This window comes from Brassica napus, chromosome C3 (assembly GCF_020379485.1).
Source record: "Brassica napus cultivar Da-Ae chromosome C3, Da-Ae, whole genome shotgun sequence".
In the NCBI taxonomy this organism is placed as follows: domain Eukaryota; kingdom Viridiplantae; phylum Streptophyta; class Magnoliopsida; order Brassicales; family Brassicaceae; genus Brassica; species Brassica napus.
Genome location: NC_063446.1, coordinates 59,555,673 through 59,575,510, shown reverse-complemented (window position 1 = coordinate 59,575,510; position 19,838 = coordinate 59,555,673). Strand labels below are relative to the sequence as shown.

The window sequence follows — 19,838 nt, the reverse complement described above, 5'->3', positions numbered from 1 at the left end:
CATTGGTGGAACCACAGGATGCAAAACTTATAGAAAGTCTACCACTGAGTAGAACTCAGAGGATAGATCGGGATGGATGGCATTTTACCAAAAATGGAAAATATACAGTTAAATCAGGATATCAGGTGGAGAGGATTTACCCAGATAGGGCACGACCACCCTCTATGCTTGGGCCCACGGTTAATGTCTTAAAGGCTTATTGCTGGAAAATAAAATGTCCACCAAAGTTAAAACATTTCCTCTGGCAGCTCGTGTCAGGAAGTATAGCAGTTAGGAAAAATTTACAAGGGAGAGGGATTAAAGGAGATATCTGTTGTGCCAGGTGTGGAGCCGATGAGGAATCGATAAATCATGTTTTTTTTGAATGTCCTCCAGTGCTTCAGGTTTGGGCTCTTTCGAAGATACCGTCGAACCTAGATGTTTTTCCAACAAAGTCGCTTTTCACAAATATAGATCATCTATTTTGGAGAGTTTTACCACAAATGGAGGATCATCAGTTTGCCTGGATTTTATGGTACATTTGGAAAGGACGTAATAACAAAGTGTTTAGTAATTTGGATATTGACCCTATGGATACACTCAAGTTGGCAGAAACAGAATCTAAATTATGGGCGGAGGCCCAGGTTTTAAACGAGCAGAGAACAGAACCACGACCTATGGTTACGTCTTTGCCGAGAATTCCGGGTAGATGGTGTTTTATAGATGGTTCTTGGAAAGATAAGGATATCTTTTCAGGGCAAGGATGGCTTAGTACACTAGTGGGTTTTAATGGTTTATTGGGGGCGAGGAATGTTCGGGCTAGTCTCTCTCCTCTTCATGCGGAGATGGAAGCGCTACTCTGGGCAATGGAATGTATGAGGAACCTACGTTAATTTCAGGTCACATTTGCAACGGATTGTTCTCAATTGGTGAAGATGGTTTCCGAACCAGAAGAATGGCCGGCTTTTGCAGATTATTTAGACGATTACAAGATCCTGAAGGAGAGTTTCACAAGATCAGACATCATCCATGTTCCACGAACGCTAAACACTATGGCGGATAGTCTAGCCCGTAAAGCTAGGATGCAGCTGTCGTATGTTGTTCATATGGATGTAGATCACCCAGTTTGGTTTACAGAATCAATATGAGTCTGTAAAAGTCGATGACAAAAAAAAAAAAAAAATATTCGATTTTTTAGATTTTACAAAACATTTTTAATATCTATAAAACATTTTTTGTGATTAAAAACTATTATTTGGGATTTAAAAAAAAATATATATATATATATATATTATTAAAACTATTTTTTGTAATTATTAAACTATTTTTTATTTATTAAAACTATTTTTTGTTTATTAGAACTATTTTTATATATTTATTAATATTTTTAATATCTATAAAACTTTTTTGTGATTAAAAACTGTTATTTGGGATTTTTTTTTAAAAAAACAAAAAAATATATATATATATATATATTATATAAATTTCTATATTTATTAAACATTTTTAATATTATTAAAACTATTTTTTGTAATTATTAAACTATTTTTTATTTATTAAAACTATTTTTTGTTTATTAGAACTATTTTTATATATTTATTAAAAAATTTTAATATCTATAAAACTTTTTTTGTGATTAAAAACTATTATTTGGGATTTTTTTTTTTTAAATATATATATATATATATATATTTATTATATAAATTTATATATTTATTAAACATTTTTAATATTATTAAAACTATTTTTTGTAATTATTAAACTATTTTTTATTTATTAAAACTATTTTTTATTTATTAGAACTATTTTTATATATTTATTAAACATTTTTAATATCTATAAAACTTTTTTTGTGATTAAAAACTATTATTTGGGATTTTTATTTTAAAAAAAAATATATATATATATATATTATATAAATTTCTATATTTATTAAACATTTTTAATTTTATTAAAACTATTTTTTGTAATTATTAAACTATTTTTTATTTATTAAAACTATTTTTTGTTTATTAGAACTATTTTTATATATTTATTAAACATTTTTAATATCTATAAATCTTTTTTTGTGATTAAAAACTATTATTTGGGATTTTTTTTTTTAAAAAAATTAATTTATATATTTCTATATTTATTATATATTTTTTTTTTAATATACAGGTCTCATTATGATCAGACCCGGCCTCGACAGCGTCGTGGTCGTGGTGGTACGGGGAGCCAGTCTCGGGATTCCAGCCATTTTCAGGATTCCCCTTCGTCCCACAGCTCCTACCATACATCTCCCTCTGCTGCAGCCGCTCCTGCTCCTCTCGCTCCCGCTGCTGCATCCGCTCCTGCTCCTCAGGGTCCTCCGGGAGTGATGAGTGTTGCGGAGTTGGTTCAACAGCCCGGTCGTGACCATCTTCCCTATCTCACTCCGTATCCACATGGACGGGGTCAAACATGGTAATTAAACATTTTTTTTCTTTAAATTTGAATTCATTATTAACCGTTTGTTCTTTTTATTAGGTTCAACCGATCCGGGAACGGGATCAGCGCATGGATCAACCGTATGATGTACTCGGCCCTCGACAGGGGACATCCGACTTTCACTCACTTCCCTACCGACAAGCAGCATCTATGGTTTCGTCAGTTTGCGGTAAGTATTCTAATTTTTTACTTATATTTTTAATCTTTAATATAAATTTTCTACTAATTGTGTTTTTTTTTCAGCAATAGTTCAACTGGAATTCCGATGAGACGCTCTTTATCTATCACCACTTCGTCCATAAAGTTATGGACAACTATGGGAAGCAGATCCACGAGTGGAAGAAGAAATGGGAAATCAATAAGGTTCGATTTAATTTATTAAACAATTTTTTAATTTATTAAACTATTTTTTAATTTATTAAACTATTTTCTTTTTTTTATTATTAAAAGGTCCCAAAGTCGATGAACGACACGGTCTGGAAGGAGTTGTGTGCGCATTGGGATAAGGAAGAGACGAAAGAAACTTCTTCCACCAACTCCACCAACCGCAGGAGCGACCGTAAAGGGAAGGACATCTACAAGCATAACTTGGGTGCTCAATCTATTGCCACTCTGGGAGATCGCATGGTAAGTTCAACCGTTTTTTTTTCAATTATTTGAGTTTCAGAATTTTAATTTATTGTGCATTTCTTCTAATTTCTAATGTTTCTTTAATTTATGTTTTTTTTCAAGGCGGAAGAAAATGATGGCGAGCCGGTTGATGATCTCGCCCTAATGAAGAGGGCATATACCAACAAGAAGACCGGCGAGATTGATGACGGTCTTGTGAGGGACGTGGTCGACCTGGTCCAAACTCAGGTGGTAGACGAAGTGTCTCAGCTTCAAACCGAGGATGACGCTTCGACGGCTTCGACCAACTTGTCCCGGTTTCGAATCAACGAAATCGTTGAATCGGTATGTTCTTTTTTCTAAAGTTCAATTTATTTATTTCTTGATTTTTATTTTATCATCGATTTATATTATTTAAATTTGGCTATTTATATTTCAGTCGGTTCCAAAGAAGAAGGGACGTTTGGTCGGTTTGGGTCGTCGCTCCCGGTCGGCTGCTCCTTCTTCTGCACCACCGCCATATGTTGATCCAGAAGTTCTTACGGCTCAGCTGAAGGACAAGGATGATCGGATATCTGCGTTGGAGACCCAGATGGCAGCTCAACAGGCGGGCTATAAGACACAGAAGAGGCTGAACGAGCAGATGATGGAGATGATGAAGAGGGTATACCCGAACGAGGTGTTCCCGAACATTCAAGACCCGTAGTTTTTTTTTTTTTTTAACCAAAAACTCGGAATGTTTTATTTTTATTTGTAGAACTTTGAATTATCTAATATGTTTTCAGTTTTAATTTTAATTTTATATTTTCGAATTTAAATTTCACAAATTTTAATTTTTTTAAAAAAATTAATTTTTTCGAAATTCCGAGGAAAAGCACCCTCGGAAATTTCCGACGACCTTTTCCTCGGAATAAGTCGTCGGAATTTTAAAAAAAATCTGAGGGAAAGTTCCTCAGAATTTTCCGAGGGGCTACGTTCTTCGGAAATTTCCGAGGGCCACGTTCCTCGGAAATTCCCGATGCAAATTCCGAGGAATATTTTGTCGGAACTTCCGAGGATTGGACCATCGGAAATTTCCTCGGAATATACCGAGGAAGTCCTCCCTCGGTATATTCCGAGGAACTTTCCGACGATCTAGTGGTCCTCGGAGTTTCCTCGGAAATTCAGTTCCTCGGAATTCCGTCGGAAATTTCCGAGGAATAAGGAATTTCCGAGGAGTTATTTCCGAGGACTTTTGTCGTTGGTATGTCGTCGGAATAGCGTTATTCCGACGGCATACCGACGATTTTTTCCCTCAGTATGCCGCTGTTTTCTTGTAGTGTTGGGCATTCGAAACTTGCATGCTCCTGCTCCAACTTGACGGGGGGAATTAAAGAAGTTATCGATATTCATAAAAGTAAAGATACACATATGTATATTTGCCTCATTGTAGATTTCCTTTTGATCTTTTCCTATTGTCCAATGCAATCCGATTGTATATATACAAGCCTAAAGGCTAATGAATAACACAAGTTGATTCCATCGATATTCATCTCTTGTCAGATGATCCAAAGAAAGCTTTTCCTTAGCAGATTTATTGTTTGTGTTATGTTCTGAGAACGAATAAACGGAATGTTGTAGAAAAACCTTACGTTTAGTACCGTTGTGGTATATAAAACTTATTGCAGTGTGGCGCAAAGGCTAAAGAATGAAGAGTAGGGTTAGGTTTGGCTATACTTTGAATAGAAATTGTCGTGATGTGTAACTGATATAGCCAAGTACCATATGCCCTACGTAACATAGGTATGGATCAAAAAGAGATCCAAGTAACTAAATTCTCTCTCTTTATCGACAGACCGATCTGAAGCTGGATTGTGTTGTTTATTAATCCAACGCTCAAACACTATAACCGAGGCCCAATAAGTTTTGTTAACTATAAGGGCCCGTAAAGGATATAGCGTGTCAACCAACCCAAAAAAGTAATTACACTACCCATAAAAAAAGAGGAGATTTTGAGAACACGAAGACGAGCTTGGGCAACAAGAAAAAACATTAGTAAATTAATTTTCTTTTTAGCTTCTGACCAAGAAAAAAGACTCTTCTAACAGAAGGAGAAAGTAGAGATTTTTTTTGTAGTCGAATTCGGAAAAAAAATGGCTCTAAGCTTTGGATTGATTTGAATATTTTTTCGAAGAAAACAAAAATGTTTGCAGCTCGGCGTCTTCTTCTTTCCTGCAAACAAGGTGCGAATCAGGCCGCCAGTTTTCTCCGAGGGTTAGTCATATTCTTCTTTCTTAAACCCTAATTCCTACTCGGTGAGGGCTTGTTCTTGGTTTGTTACTTCATCTCCGAACAATAAAGCTTCGATTTTTATTTAGTTGGGTTTTCTCGAAAAGTTTCGATCTTTAAACATTGTAACGACTTAGAAGCACTGATTCATCTTCAATTTTGACAAAAAAAAAAAATTGTAGAAGAAGAATTCAATCGTCCAATTACAGTCAATCGACAAGACAGGGGACGACCCATGGAAGGACAGATCTTAACCCTTTGCCTGTCGGAACTGCTCAGACTTATTCTCGCTCGCGTGCTCGTTATGCTGCTGTAATAACTCTTTTGAAAAAAAAACACTTCTCTTTGTTGTTAGCTTTCACTTGTTTGTTTTTTTTTTTGGAGTTTTGATTAGATGTTTCCTTTGTATGCAGCCAGCGCTTGCGCTTGGGTTTACTGGATTCTTAGCCTTTCTTCATTACAACGACGAGAGGAGAGCTGTTCCTAAAGGTATGGTATAGAGAGATTCTTCGTTGGCTTGATAGAGTGTTTCTAAGATCTTGTCTCTGCTTCCTACGTTTTGCAGGTCAACCAAGCAGCAGCAATAGTAGCGGTTGTGGCTGTGGTTCTAATACAACAGTTAGAGGTCCTATTATCGGAGGTCCGTTCACGCTTATGAGTACACAGAACAAGATTGTTACTGAGAAAGACTTGCGTAATAAATGGGTGCTGCTCTACTTTGGATACTCGTTTTCCCCTGATGTTGGACCCGAGCAGTTGAAGATGATCTCCAGAGTTGTTGATAAACTAGGTTTGTTGAGTCTTATTCATCGATTTAGTCATAGAATGTGATCTTTTACTAAGCATGTCTTGTTTTGATTGAAACAGAGTCTAATCATGACAAGAAGATTCTGCCTGTCTTTGTCACTCTTGACCCTGTACGAGATACACCTTCTCATCTCCACGCCTACTTGAAAGGTCCGTGCACCAGTCTATTTTATAAACTCTCAGGGGTTACACTGCTGTTGACCTTTTTTTTGTTTGCAGAATTTGATGATAGAATACTTGGATTGACGGGATCTGCAAGTGCGATGAGGCATATGGCGCAAGAGTATCGTGTTTATTTCAAGAAGGTTCAAGAAGATGGAGACGATTATCTCGTTGATACATCTCACAACATGTAAGTATTTAGGATACCAAATCAAATTCTTGTTTGTTCATAAGAAGAAAAAGAGAGCTAAATGTTCATTGGGTGTGTAGGTACTTGTTGAATCCGAAGATGGAGGTTGTAAGATGCTTTGGGGTTGAGTATAATCCAGATGACCTCTCACAAGAGGTTCTTAAAGAAGTTACTTCCGCTTCACAATGACCAAACACTAAAGAGAGATGTTCACAGAATGAAACTACTAAGTTCCTTTTTTTCCCTCCATTGGTCAAATTTCATTTAGACGATTTTGCTAGTTCTTTGGTCATGCAACAACTATGGTTATGGCGAGATGATCTGATAGTTGCAATTGATTCATCTTCCTCCTTTTAGAGTGGGATCAAGCATCTTTCTTTGGGAAAAGTGCATATTTCAACCTGAACTTTATCCATCGTGCTTATTCCTACCCGAATTTTATAATAGTGCATATTTCATACCGATCTACATAAAAACTCAAAAAATACTACATGAACTTTAAGCGTTGTGCATTTTCCTTTAGGAACTTTACAGTAGTGCATATTTCATACCGAACTAAACAAAAATTCAAAAATACTACATGAACTCTCAAAATCGTGCTTATATATATATTGACAATCAAAGCTGTTAGTCATCCGTTAATTTATCAAAATGACGTCATTTTGGATTTTTTTTGTAAAATTAATTGTGACTGTGACTGAATCATTGGGAAAATTGCTTATTTCAAACTGAACTTTACCCGTCGTGCTTATTTCCTCCTGAACTTTGAAGTGGTGGGTATTCCATACCAAATTACATAAAACTCTAAAATACTACATAAACTTTAAGTGTTGTGCCTTTTCCTTTCTGAAATTTATAGTAGTGCATATTTCATACTGAATTAAACAAAAAATTCAAAAACACTACATAAATTCTCAAAATTGTGCTAATATATATATTAATCGTCAAATGTGTTATTCAACCATTAATCTATCAAACGACGTCGTTTTTGATAAATTCTGTAAAATGTAAAATTTAAAAATACTATATAAACTCTCAAAATCGTGTTTATATATATATTGACGTCAAAAAATAATAGTCATCCGTTAATTTATCAAATGATATCATTTTGGATAAATTCTGTAAAATTAAAAATTAATTTTTGGAAGGTTCAAATTCTCATACTGGTGGACAAGTAAGATCAGATTAATTACTAGACCAAAGTAAATTTCTTGTATAAATTTGTAAACAATAACTGATATTTAAGTTTTATTTTAATCAAATAAATATTATCAAAGTTTTATTGTTTCAGTTTTATAAAAAAATATATAATCATTTATTTTTTAATTTAACTTTAAAAATTATTATTTTATAAATTTTGACCAATTATTATTAATTTAAATATTTACTTTATAGTATTACTAAGAATTGAACTATATTGCAAAATTTTAGAATTTTGTGTTGGTTTGCCTTTAGATCAGAGGCAAAAAAAATTGTTTTTGATAAATTCTGTAAAATTTAAAATTTAAAAATACTACATAAACTTTCAAAATCGTTTATATATAGATTGACAATCAAAGATGTTAGTCATCCGTTAATTTATCAAAATGACGTCATTTTGGATAAATTTTGTAAAATTAAAAATTAATACGTAAACACGATTTTGAGAGTTTGTGTAATATTTTTAAGGCATTTAAAAATGTAGTATTTTTAAATTAAAAATTTGCAGAATTTATTCAAAAAACGTCGTTTGATAAATTATTGGTTGAATAACACTTTTGATGGTCAATATATATGTAAGCACGATTTTGAGAGTTCATGTAGTATTTTCGAATTTTTGTTTAGTTCAATATGAATTCTGCACTACTGTAAAGTTCGTGAAGAAAAAAACACAACGTTTAAAGTTCATGTAGTATTTTTTGAGTTTATGGGGTCAGATGGTCCCTTTTCTTGTTTTGGTTTTCTGAAAATATTTTGCAATAAAACTTTAAATTTTCCAAGAGAGCCAGCCCAATATTGTTTTTACAACATAAGCCCATTGAGAACCACAGAAAGAAAGATGGGAAAAGTGCTTCTTGGCGATTTTAGCTACAATTTTTTTCATCAGAAAATCAAGACCCCTTCGAAAACAAAACAATGGCTTCTTCGTCTTCTGCATCTCTTTTGGCTCCACTGTCTTCTTGTTCACGCAGTTGGAAACACCATGTCTTCCCAAGCTTCTACGGGGCAGATGTCCGCACAAACTTTCTGTTATGTACGAGGCTATAAGGCTACCTATTATCCATCACTACAAGAGGAGGTCCAAGGTCGGAACAGTAGAGAAGGAGAATGAGACAAGAAAGGATCTAGAAGGATAAGAATACAAGGAAGGAGGAGAGGACGTAGTAACCGTATTGTCTGCGCACATGGGTTGTCTGTGACGTGGCTATTTGCTTTATGCTTTCTATAAGAGTAGTAATGAATAAGAGAAATGTATCGAGTGTGATCATCGATCTTTTGTGAGAGGAGAGAGAGTACTCCTGTGTAAAAACTCTAAAACCTTTGTATTAGCTTGTTCTCCAAGGAATAACTTTACAATTTCTTTACGAGTGCAAACTTTTAAAATCTAGTCGTATCAAATTTGGTATCAGAGCAAGACGAACCTGCGGCTTGGCGATGGCACCAAAGAAGAACGATGACAAGGCGATCGAGCTGGCCCAACGTGACGATGAGAGATTTGTCGCGATGGAGGGGGAGCTATCGACGATGAAAGAACAAATGGGTGAGTTGATGAAGATTATGGCTAGTGGGTTTGAGAAACTCGCGCTGAGGAAGGTAGATCCGACAGGGGAGAAGGATCGGCGTGTAGGAGGGCCGATAACCCCTGATCTGATCTCCAACCCAGCCGATGCTCTCAAACCAACAGCGTATCAGGGAGAAGGATCAGGGAAGTCGATTATGGAGGAACCAAGGAGCGTTTCCGGTGGAAGGTTCGTAGCGGAGTCGGGTCAGGAGACAAGCTCCGCAGCGACACTATACCGCCGGAAGACTGCTATGGAAGAACGAGAAGATTCACTCGCACGGAAGATAGAGATTCCTCTGTTTGACGGTGACGGAGTGGAGAGTTGGGTGCTCCGGGTGGAGCAGTACTTTGAGATGTTTGATTTCACGGAGGAAGAGAAGCTACGTGCGGTTAGGATGTGTTATACCGGCGAGGCTCTACCGTGGTACCGTTGGGAGAGGAACCGAAACCCGTTTCTCAGTTGGGAGCAGATGAAGATCCGGGTGCTGGAACAGTTCTCACCGGCTCAAGACACGAGTGCAGGGGAGCGGGTGCTGTGCCTACGACAGAAGGACACCGTGCGCAACTACCGCCGCGATTTCATCGCACTCGCGTCTAACGCGCCGGAGATACCAGATCCGATACTCGAGATGGAATTTCTGAACGGGCTGCGACCAAAAATCAAGGCCGGGGTGAAGTTGATGAGTCCGAGGGGGTTGCAGAGGGTGATAGATGTAGCGAAGCTGGTCGAAGATTGGTCGGAAGGGGGAGATACGACGGAGGAAACATCGGAGGAAAAAGACAAAACGAGCCGTAGCGTTAATGGACGTCCTCAGGCTCAAAATAATAAACCGGCCCAACAGAGTGGGAACGGGTCGAGCCCAAACAAGAATAAAGCTGGTTCCGGGTCTACGACGTCGCAGAACAACACGACCACCAAACCTAACCATAACCGTCTCAAACCTCCGTTTCGCCGTTTGACACCGGCGGAGGTGGCAAAATGGAAGGCGGAGGGACTGTTCTACAGATGTGACAAGAAGTACGTCTATCCACACCGTTGTTCTCAGGCGGAGTTGCTGGTTATAATGGTGCTAGAAGACGGAACGGAGGTGGCCATATCGAGCTTAGCGGTGGAGATGGATGAAATGGGAGGAATGGCTGAGATCGAGGTGGCAGAGATATCTATTAGCTCCATCGTTGGCATATCAACTTCCTGAACCATCAAGCTAAAGGGAACATTGATGGGAAAGGAAGTGATAGTCTTGATTGATAGTGGGGCGACACACAATTTTGTGTCTCGAGAGTTGATGAAGCAACTAAATTTGGGTACCGACGACACGCAAGGCTACAGCGTGTTGACGGCAGGAGGAGTCACATTTAAGGGAGCGGGGTTGTGCAAGGAGATGGAGGTGGAGTTACAAGGTTGTACTGTGGTTTGCAACTTCTTACCCTTAGAGTTGGGAAGCGCTGATGTAATCTTGGGTATGCAATGGCTTAAGACCCTCGGTAATATGAAGGTTAATTGGAAGTTGCAGATACTAAGGTTCAAGATAGGAGACGACAAGGATGAACTACAAGGGGATCCAGGCCTTTGTTGCTCTGCGGCTTCTCTCAAGTCGATTTGGAAGACGGTGCAGCAAGGGGGAGAAGCAATGTTGATCGAGTACAATGGGTTGCAGCTGGAGGAGGAAAAGGGTGGAGGGTCAATTCCTCAGCCGTTGCAGAACATTCTGAAGGAGTACGAGGAGGTGTTCGCAGAGCCACAGGGTCTGCCTCCTTCGAGAGGGAAGGAACACGCGATCGTCCTAAAGACGGATGCCAGCCCAGTGAGTGTTCGACCCTTTCGTTACCCAGAAGCGCAACAGGAGGAGATCGAGAAGCAGGTGGCATTGATGTTGTCGGCAGGAATTATCAGGGATAGTAGCAGCCCTTTCTCGAGTCCGGTACTGCTAATCAAGAAGAAGGACGGGAGTTGGAGGTTTTGTGTGGACTACCGCGCCTTGAATAAAGTGACCATCGCGGATAGCTACCTTATACCTATGATTGACTAGTTGCTGGATGAACTACAAGGGGCGAAGGTGTTTTCAAAGCTTGATCTGAAGTCAGAGTATCATCAGATTCTGGTGAAAGCAGAGGATGTACAGAAGACAGTGTTTCGAACCCACGACGGCCACTACGAATTCCTTGTTATGCCGTTTGGGTTATCCAACGCGCCAGCTACATTCCAGTCTTTGATGAACGATATTTTTCGAAGCTACCTGAGGAAGTTTGTATTGGTCTTCTTTGATGACATACTCGTGTACAGTCAGACACAAAGCGAGCACGAAGAACATTTACGCTTAGTGTTGGAGGTGTTAAAAGAACAGGGCTTGTACGCAAATCGCAAGAAATGTGAGTTTGGAAGCTCTCGCATAGAGTATCTTGGTCATGTGATAAGCGCAGAAGGAGTGGCAGCTGATGAAGGGAAGGTACGCGCTATGCTAGACTGGATGGAACCAAAAGCAGTTAAGGAGCTGAGGGGATTCTTGGGTTGACAGGGTATTACAGAAAATTTGTTCAAGGGTACGGTGATATTGCGAGGCCTCTCACGTCCCTACTAAAGAAGGATCAGTTCAAATGGTCCGGTGAAGCAGCGTTAGCCTTTCAGAAACTGAAGCAGGCAATGGCGACGGTGCCGGTACTGGCATTGCCTGATTTCAACGAGCAATTCGTGATAGAGTGGGACGCGTCTGGAGTAGGATTGGGCGCTGTGTTGATGCAGCGACAGCGACCGATCGCATACTTCAGCCAGGCTTTGACGGAGCGACAGCAAATGAAGTCTGTATATGAAAGAGAGCTCATGGCGATAGTCTTTGCCATACAAAAGTGGCGTCACTACTTATTGGGGAGGAAGTTTGTTGTAAGAACGGACCAGAAAAGTCTCAAGTTCTTGCTGGAACAGAGGGAGATTAACATGGAATATCAGCGGTGGTTGACTAAGATACTCGGGTTTGATTTCGATATACACTACAAGCCGGGGCTAGAGAATAAAGCAGCTAACGCCCTGTCTCGGAAGAGTCCAGTTACTGAGCTGTTTGCAGTATCAGTTCCGGTTTCAATTCAGTTGGAGGAGGTGGGATCAGAAGTGGAGCGAGACAGTGAGTTATCGAAGTTGATCCAAGAGTTAACTCAGGACCCTAGCTCACACCCTGACTATACTCTGGTGCAAGGGAGGTTACTGAGGCAAGGGAAGCTGGTGCTGCCAAAGACATCCAAGTTGATTGAGTTGATACTAAAAGAATATCATGACAGCAAATATGGAGGACATGGGGGGGGGGGGGGGGGGGGGGTACTAAAGACACAGAAGCGCATTGGAGGTTTGTTTTACTGGGCAGGAAAGATGACAGACATCAGGAAGTACGTGGCGTCGTGTCAAATCTGTCAGCGTCACAAGTATTCAACACTCGCGCCAGGGGGGCTGCTACAACCCTTACCAGTTCCTACTAACGTATGGGAGGACATCTCACTTGACTTCATCGAAGGGTTACCGAAATCAGAGGGAGTTAATGTCATACTGGTGGTGATCGATCGACTCACCAAGTATGCATATTTCATCGGCCTTAGACATCCGTTTACAGCCATTGACGTTGCAAGGTCTTTTGTTCAGGAGGTGATCAGGTTACACGGCTACCCTAAGACTATTGTGTCGGACCGAGACCGTATCTTCACGGGGCAGTTTTGGAAGGAGTTATTCAGGTTGTCGGGAACTATTCTGTGTTTCTCAACAGCCTACCATCCGCAGACGGATTGGCAGACGGAAGTGACGAACCGAGGTCTTGAGACCTATTTGAGGTGCTTTGCAGGAGAGAAACCACGGACATGGGCAAGGTACTTACAGTGGGCTGAGTTCAGTTACAATACGTCGTACCATTCTACCATCCAGATGTCTCCTTTTACCGCGTTGTATGGGCGTGAACCACCAACTCTTCTCCACTACGAGAACGGTTCCACCAACAATGCTGACCTGGAGTCTCGTCTGCAAGAGAGGGACGACAATTTGGCTCTGTTGAGACAGCAGTTACTAAAGGTACAACAGATCATGAAGGCACGAGCAGATGAGCATCGCAGGGAAGTAGAATTTGCGGTTGGTGATAAGGTGTTCTTGAAGTTACGTCCCTACAGACAGAAGTCATTGGCCAGGAAGATGAATGAGAAGTTGGCCGCTAGGTTCTACGGTCCGTATGAGGTTGCTGCGTGTGTGGGTAAGGTGGCATATCGCTTGAACTTACCGCCAGAGGCTCACATCCACCCAACATTCCATGTTTCTCAACTTAAGAAAGCAGTGGGAGGATCTTTGGAAGCAGCCACCATTCCGCCTCAACTAACAGAAGAAGGAGTGTTAGAGGTCAAACCGGAAGTAGTTTTAGCACACAGGAGCAACGCACAGACTGGGCATGAGGAAGTCTTGGTTAAATGGAATGGGTTACCTGCTGCAGATTGTACGTGGGAGTGGAAGAGCGTCATGGAGAAGCAGTTTCCTGAGCTTGACCTTGAGGACAAGGTCAGTTTCCATGGAGGGAGTAATGTTATCTACGAGGCTATAAGGCCACCTATTATCCATCACTACAAGAGGAGGCCCAAGGTCGGAACAGTAGAGAAGGAAAATGAGACAAGAAAGGATCTAAAAGGATAAGAATACAAGGAAGGAGGAGAGGACGTAGTAACTGTATTGTCTGCGCACATGGGTTGTCTGTGACGTGGCTATTTGCTTTATGCTTTCTATAAGAGTAGTAATGAATAAGAGAAATGTATCGAGTGTGATCATCGATTTTTTGTGAGAGGAGAGAGAGTACTCCTGTGTAAAAACTCTAAAACCTTTGTATTAGCTTGTTCTCCAAGGAATAACTCTACAGTTTCTTTACGAGTGCAAACTTTTACAATCTAGTCGTATCACTTTCTCAGCCACATCGTCAAGGAGCTCAAGAGCAAAGCAATCGACCTATTCATTGACGATGATATGGAGAGGAGCAAGCTGATCGGTCCTGAGCTCGTAGAAGCTATTAGAGGATCTAGGATTGCTATTGTCTTGCTCTCGAGGAACTACGCTTCTTTGACATGGTGCTTGAACGAGCTGGTGGAGATCATCAAGTGCAAAGAAGGGTTTGGTCAAACAGTGATGCCCCTTTTCTATGATGTGGATCCAACTGATGTAAAGAAGTAGAGATGATTTTGGGAAGGTCTTCCGAAAAACATGTAAAGGTAAAGCAAGTGAAGACATTCAAAGATGGAAATGTGCTTTGACGGAAGTGGCTCAAATCACAGGTTACCATTCAACAAACTGGTTAGTCGTCCTCTTCTTCCCCCACATGTTCTTAATCTTTCTTACACATGAACAGCATATACATATGTTATACGTAGCTTTTAAACAACAGCCACCCTGGATCAAAATATTGAATAAGTGTTGGTTTCTTTTTTTAATACAGTATTTGAATAATATGTGCAATTTTTTCATGGCTATAACAGAACTATTCATCATCCCCTTTGTTCAGGAAGAGTGAAGCAGAGATGATTGAAGATATTGCCACTGATGTTTCGAACAAGTTGAACCTTTCAGCACCATCCAATGATTTCGTCAGCTTAGTTGGGATGGAATCTAAGATGAAAGAAATGAGACGACTGTTACAGCTAGATTCAGATGAAGTGAGAAAAATAGGGATTTGGGGTTCGCCTGGGATTGGTAAAACCACTATTGCTAGATCTTTATTTAACCGACACTCTCAAGATTTTCAACTAAGTGTCTTTATGCAATACCAGCTTCTTCCGATGACTACAGTGTGAAGTTGTATTTACAGAGGCAGCTTATGTCTCAACTAACCAACGAGACAGGTATCAGTATTTCACATTTGGGAGTTGTCAAAGATAGGTTGAAAGACAAGAAAGTTCTTGTGGTCCTTGATGATGTGGATCATTTAATACAATTGGAAGCTATGGCAAAAGAAACTTATTGGTTTGGTCCTGGGAGTCGGATTATAATCACAACACAAGATCAAAGGGTTTAAAAGCAAGTGGAATCAACCATATATACAAGGTGAATTTACCATCAAATGATGAAGCTCTTTAAATGTTCTGCATGTATGCTTTTGACCAGAAATACCCAAAGGATGGTTTCAAGGAGCTTGCTTGTGAAGTTAGGCGGCGTCTTGTAGGTGAACTTCCATTGGGGCTAAAAGTTATGGGCTCATATTTCCGGGGAATGTCCGAGCAAGATTGGACAGAGGCACTACCAAGGTTAAGGTTCCACCTCGACCGAGATGGAGAAATTGCGAGCATTTTAAAGTTTAGTTATGATGCCTTGAATGATGAAGATAAAATATTATTTCTTTATATAGCCTGCTTTTTCATTGGTGAACGATTTAATATGGTTGAAAGATGTCTAGAAAAATGTTTTGAGGATGTGAGACAAGGGCTTCGCGTCTTATATGAAAAATCTCTCATATCTGCGGATTCAATATGGATAAAGATGCCTAAGTTGCTCGTCCGACTTGGAAGACAAATTGTGCGAAAAGAATCGGTTAGTGAACCTGGAAAACACCAGTTTTTGAATGATGCAAACGATATTGGTGAAGTACTTAGTGATGATAAAGCAGTAAGTTTTGAGATTGGTATTATAATCGCAGTGCTGTCTAAAATATGAGATTAGTTAATCCTCTATTGACGTTGTATTGGGTTGTTTTACAGGGTAGTAGTAGTGTCATAGGAATAGATGTTGAGTGGAATAAGGACATAACGTGGACAAGTGAAAGAGCTTTTGAAAGATTGTCTAATCTTCAATTCATAAGAATCCTTGGCAGAGGCGTTAATCCACTAAGTATGAACAACATATCCCAAAAACTTAAAGTACTAATTTGGCCGATGTTTCCTTCAAGATTCAATCCAGAGTTCCTAGTCGTAGTCTTGAGAAATTGTGGGAAGAAAATAAAGTAAGTAGTATTTTAGTTTTGAAAATAACTTCCCAAGTTAGGCTATCTAACCAATTTTCTTATGTGTTTAAATACTAATTGTGTCAATTTGCCGTTCTCCCTTTATTTTGTCAATTACAGCCGCTCCCAAATCTCAAGGAGATGGATTTGAGTGACTCGGGAAATTTGAAAGAGCTTCCTGATCTCTCAACCGCCACTAATCTATATTATTACTTGGATCTCAGTAGCTCAAGACTGCTGAAGCTCCCTTTTTCTATCGGGAACGCAATTAATCTCGAAGAACTATATCTCAATCATTGTTCGAGTCTGGTGAAGCTCCCTTCTTCTGTGAGAAACCTTAGTAGTTTGTCAACATTGGGATTAAAGAGTTGCTCAAAGTTAGAGGTTTTTCTGGCCAACATCAACTTGGAATCTCTAGATGAACTCGATCTCTCAGATTGCTCTTCGTTGAAAAGTTATCATGAGAGTTCCACAAACATTCAAGAGCTTGCTTGATCCATGCATCGGGAGAATATCGCGTCTACATCGACTTGTAATAAATAGAATGGAGAAGCTGGTATCACTCCCACAGCTTCCGTATTCGCTATTGTATTTAGATGCAGAATATTGCGAGTCCCTGGAGAGACTAGATTTATCCTTTCGCAATCCGGATATTCGTCTCAACTTCAGAAACTGCTTCAAACTAAATGAAGAAGCCAGAGATCTCATCATCCACACGCCGACTAATCAATATGCGGTCTTTCCCGCTGACGAAGTACCTATGTGCTTCACTTACCGGTCTTCTGGGAGTTCCTTAACCTTGAAGTTGAATCAAATGCCTCTTGGCAAATCAACCAAATTTAAGGCTTGCATCATATTTGCTAGTAAGCATGAAAATATCTTTATATATGGGGGATCTGTCTGGAGGTAATGCTCTAAATGCTTGTTATAAACCTGTAAAAGGAATTTCGCCGGGGCATCTGTACACATTCGAGGTTGAGGTTGAAACAGAGGATGTCACTTCCACCGAGCTTGTCTTTGAGTTCGAATACGAATTGGAGTCGTACAATTCCAGAAGATGGAAGATAGTTATAAAAGAATGCGGGATACTCCCACTCCTGGAACCTTCCGACAAAGAGATCTGAGGCAGACCTTGAAACCCCAAGTAAGACAGAGAAGCATCTGAAGAATGACATCCCAAAATCACCAGTGCTTGTTCGTGAAGATGATGGTGTAATGAGACAACTTTCTTTTGTGATTTTGTTTCATATTTCATTCCCTGATAATATTTTGCTTCATACGTCCTGCAATGACAGACGGAAAGTATCACATGAGGAAAAAACTGCAACCATTCTGAAACTAGAAACACAGAGAAGTTGAAGCAAATTCGTTTTAGCATATTTTTTTTGGGCTTTCAACTTCATTATCATCATTAAGTTGTATTCTCTCCCTTTATGAGAAACCGTTGCAGTTAGTGAACATGCCATGAAGCAAGCCTAACTTCACTGCAGTTGACTTTTACAACGTGTTTCTTTGTCAAAAACTCAAAAACATTTTCTTTGACCATTTCTTTTGCTCTAATCAGCCTAGAAGTCCTGCTTTCAATCGCAGAGGAGCTGTTGGGTGAAGCAAACGGTCTGTCTCACATCTGGTTGTGACAACTTAGCCTCCATCGCAAGGTATAGATAATTCAATCGTTCAATTACAGTCCATCGACAAGACAGAGCAGCCATGGAAGGACAGATCTTATCCCTCGGTTGCCTGTCGGAACTGCTCAACATGCACGGAACCTTTTTCGAATACCAAATCATAATCTTGTTTTTCATAAGAAAAAAATAGAGCTAAAATGTTCATATGTGTTGGGTGTATAGATACTTGTTGAATTGGGGTTGAGTATAATCCTGAGATGGCCTCTCTCTCACAAAGAGGTTCTTAAAGAAGTTACGTCCCTTTCACAATGACCAAACACTAAAGACAGATGTTCACAGAGAGAAACTACCAAGTTCCTTTTTCCCTCCATTGGTTCACTAAAGACAGATGTTCACAGAGAGAAACTACTAAGTTCCTTTTTCCCTCCATTGGTCAAATTTCATTAGACGATTTTGCTAGTACTTTGGTCACGCAAGTATGCAAGTATGGTTCTGGCGGAGATGATATGATCCTTGCGATTGATTCATCTTCCTCCTTTCAGAGTGGGCTCAAGAAAATGGGCTTCTTTACTTTCTATGGTTCTTTATGAGCTTTATGCTGTAAAAACAATATTTGGCTCTCTTGCTGCATTTATAAGTATATTGCAAAATATTTTCAGAAAAGAAAAACGTGAAAAGGGACCATTTGACACCATATATAGATATTAAATTTATTTTGGTCAGCAAATGTAAGAGACAGTTTAGTAATTTATGAAACATAGACGTGGCATCATTTCCCCAATGTATTACTTGTCCAATCAAACTTGTTCTCCGCTTGTTAGTATATGTTATCGTGTTCATGTCTTAGTCCTAAAGATTACATAAATATATGGGAAATAAATATATGGGAAATTAGAGTGCATAACTATAGGAAAAATTGAAACTAAGATTCTAACCATAGCATATGTTAGGCTACGAAATAGGGAACATATTTATGTACAAAACCAAAAAACCAGAAACTGCGCGTGAGAAAGCGTTGAACTCATCTGTTTTAGCGGTTTTACTCACCGAGGAAACTAAACAGTTTCCATTCTCCTTCTAACCCTACAAAAGCGACAACCATAACGTTTTAGAGAGCGGCAACATTTGAGAGAATTGCGGTTCGATTTTGGGTTGGGAAGTCGGCTCTTACGCTGCGACGGTGGCCGATTTCGGTCGGTGAATCGTCGGATTGAATCGAGGTTAGTCTGATTTTTGCGCTTCGCACTACCGTAATTTCTTTTTCCAAAATTTTCCTCTGCTGTTTTGAAATTGTTAAACACCGTGTCACGCAATTGCAGATCTGGGCGACAGAGGTGCGGGACAGAAGCGTTGGAAGGTAATAGTGAAACCGTTTCACCCATCTAATTTACATTTCTGTCATGTTGTCATGCTCAAGTATCACTGTTGTTTGTATCTTCCTTTGAAAAGAGGCTTATGTTTCTGTATCGAAAATGCGACCGTGTTTAAGTGAAAATTAGTCTTTGGTTACCTAGTCCATTCGATAAAAGTAAGCAGTATAGTCGGTTGATATTCGTTGTATATTTGTCTCCTCGCCTTGTTCCGCCTTGTGTCTACACCTGCATTATGTAAGAGTCCTTTCTGATGTGAAACTGAAGTAGACCCTCCTGAATGTTGTTCTGCATGTGTGTACTTTGTATTGTAAAGAAGCGACTACATTGAGTTACGTAAACATCACTAGATTATGATATGTACATGACTGACTATTATTAGTTTTATGTAGTATAGTCTAAGCTAAGCAAAGAACACTTTCAATCTTGCTGGTGTTCTCATTTTAATAGGTCATTCGATAAACATAAGTAGTATAGGCTCATGGTACGCAGTATTTATTTGGGTCTTCTCCTTGTTCCAATTGGTGTCTGCAAATGCATCTGATAAGTCCCTTTTGATGTGAAATAGAAGTAGACCCTTGTGAATGTATATGTACCTTTTAATGGATGTGTCATTGCTAAAACCGTTTGTAGTCCTGATGCCTTTGCTAATACGCC

The 19,838-nt window shown here is 39.4% G+C and overlaps 1 protein-coding gene and 1 pseudogene across 1 annotated transcript; both read left to right on the top strand.

The window, feature by feature from the left end:
- Positions 1-5,063: 5,063 nt before the first annotated feature.
- Positions 5,064-6,840, top strand: LOC106390425 (protein SCO1 homolog 2, mitochondrial-like). Its single transcript, XM_013830878.3, has 7 exons — positions 5,064-5,310; positions 5,508-5,637; positions 5,739-5,814; positions 5,891-6,115; positions 6,193-6,282; positions 6,352-6,484; positions 6,565-6,840. The coding sequence occupies exons 1-7, from the start codon at positions 5,240-5,242 to the stop codon at positions 6,671-6,673; spliced, it is 834 nt and encodes a 277-aa protein (XP_013686332.2). The 5' UTR covers positions 5,064-5,239; the 3' UTR covers positions 6,674-6,840.
- Positions 6,841-8,400: 1,560 nt separating this feature from the next.
- Positions 8,401-18,578, top strand: LOC106393569 (annotated as a pseudogene).
- The last annotated feature ends 1,260 nt before the right edge of the window (positions 18,579-19,838 follow it).

Excerpts from the sequence above, each read along its gene's own strand:
- LOC106390425 (XM_013830878.3), top strand. The coding sequence starts at position 5,240 with ATGTTTGCAGCTCGGCGTCTTCTTCTTTCCTGCAAACAAGGTGCGAAT. Across the intron at positions 5,638-5,738 it reads CGCGTGCTCGTTATGCTGCT|CCAGCGCTTGCGCTTGGGTT; the intron begins GTAATAACTCTT and ends CTTTGTATGCAG. Across the intron at positions 5,815-5,890 it reads GAGGAGAGCTGTTCCTAAAG|GTCAACCAAGCAGCAGCAAT; the intron begins GTATGGTATAGA and ends TACGTTTTGCAG.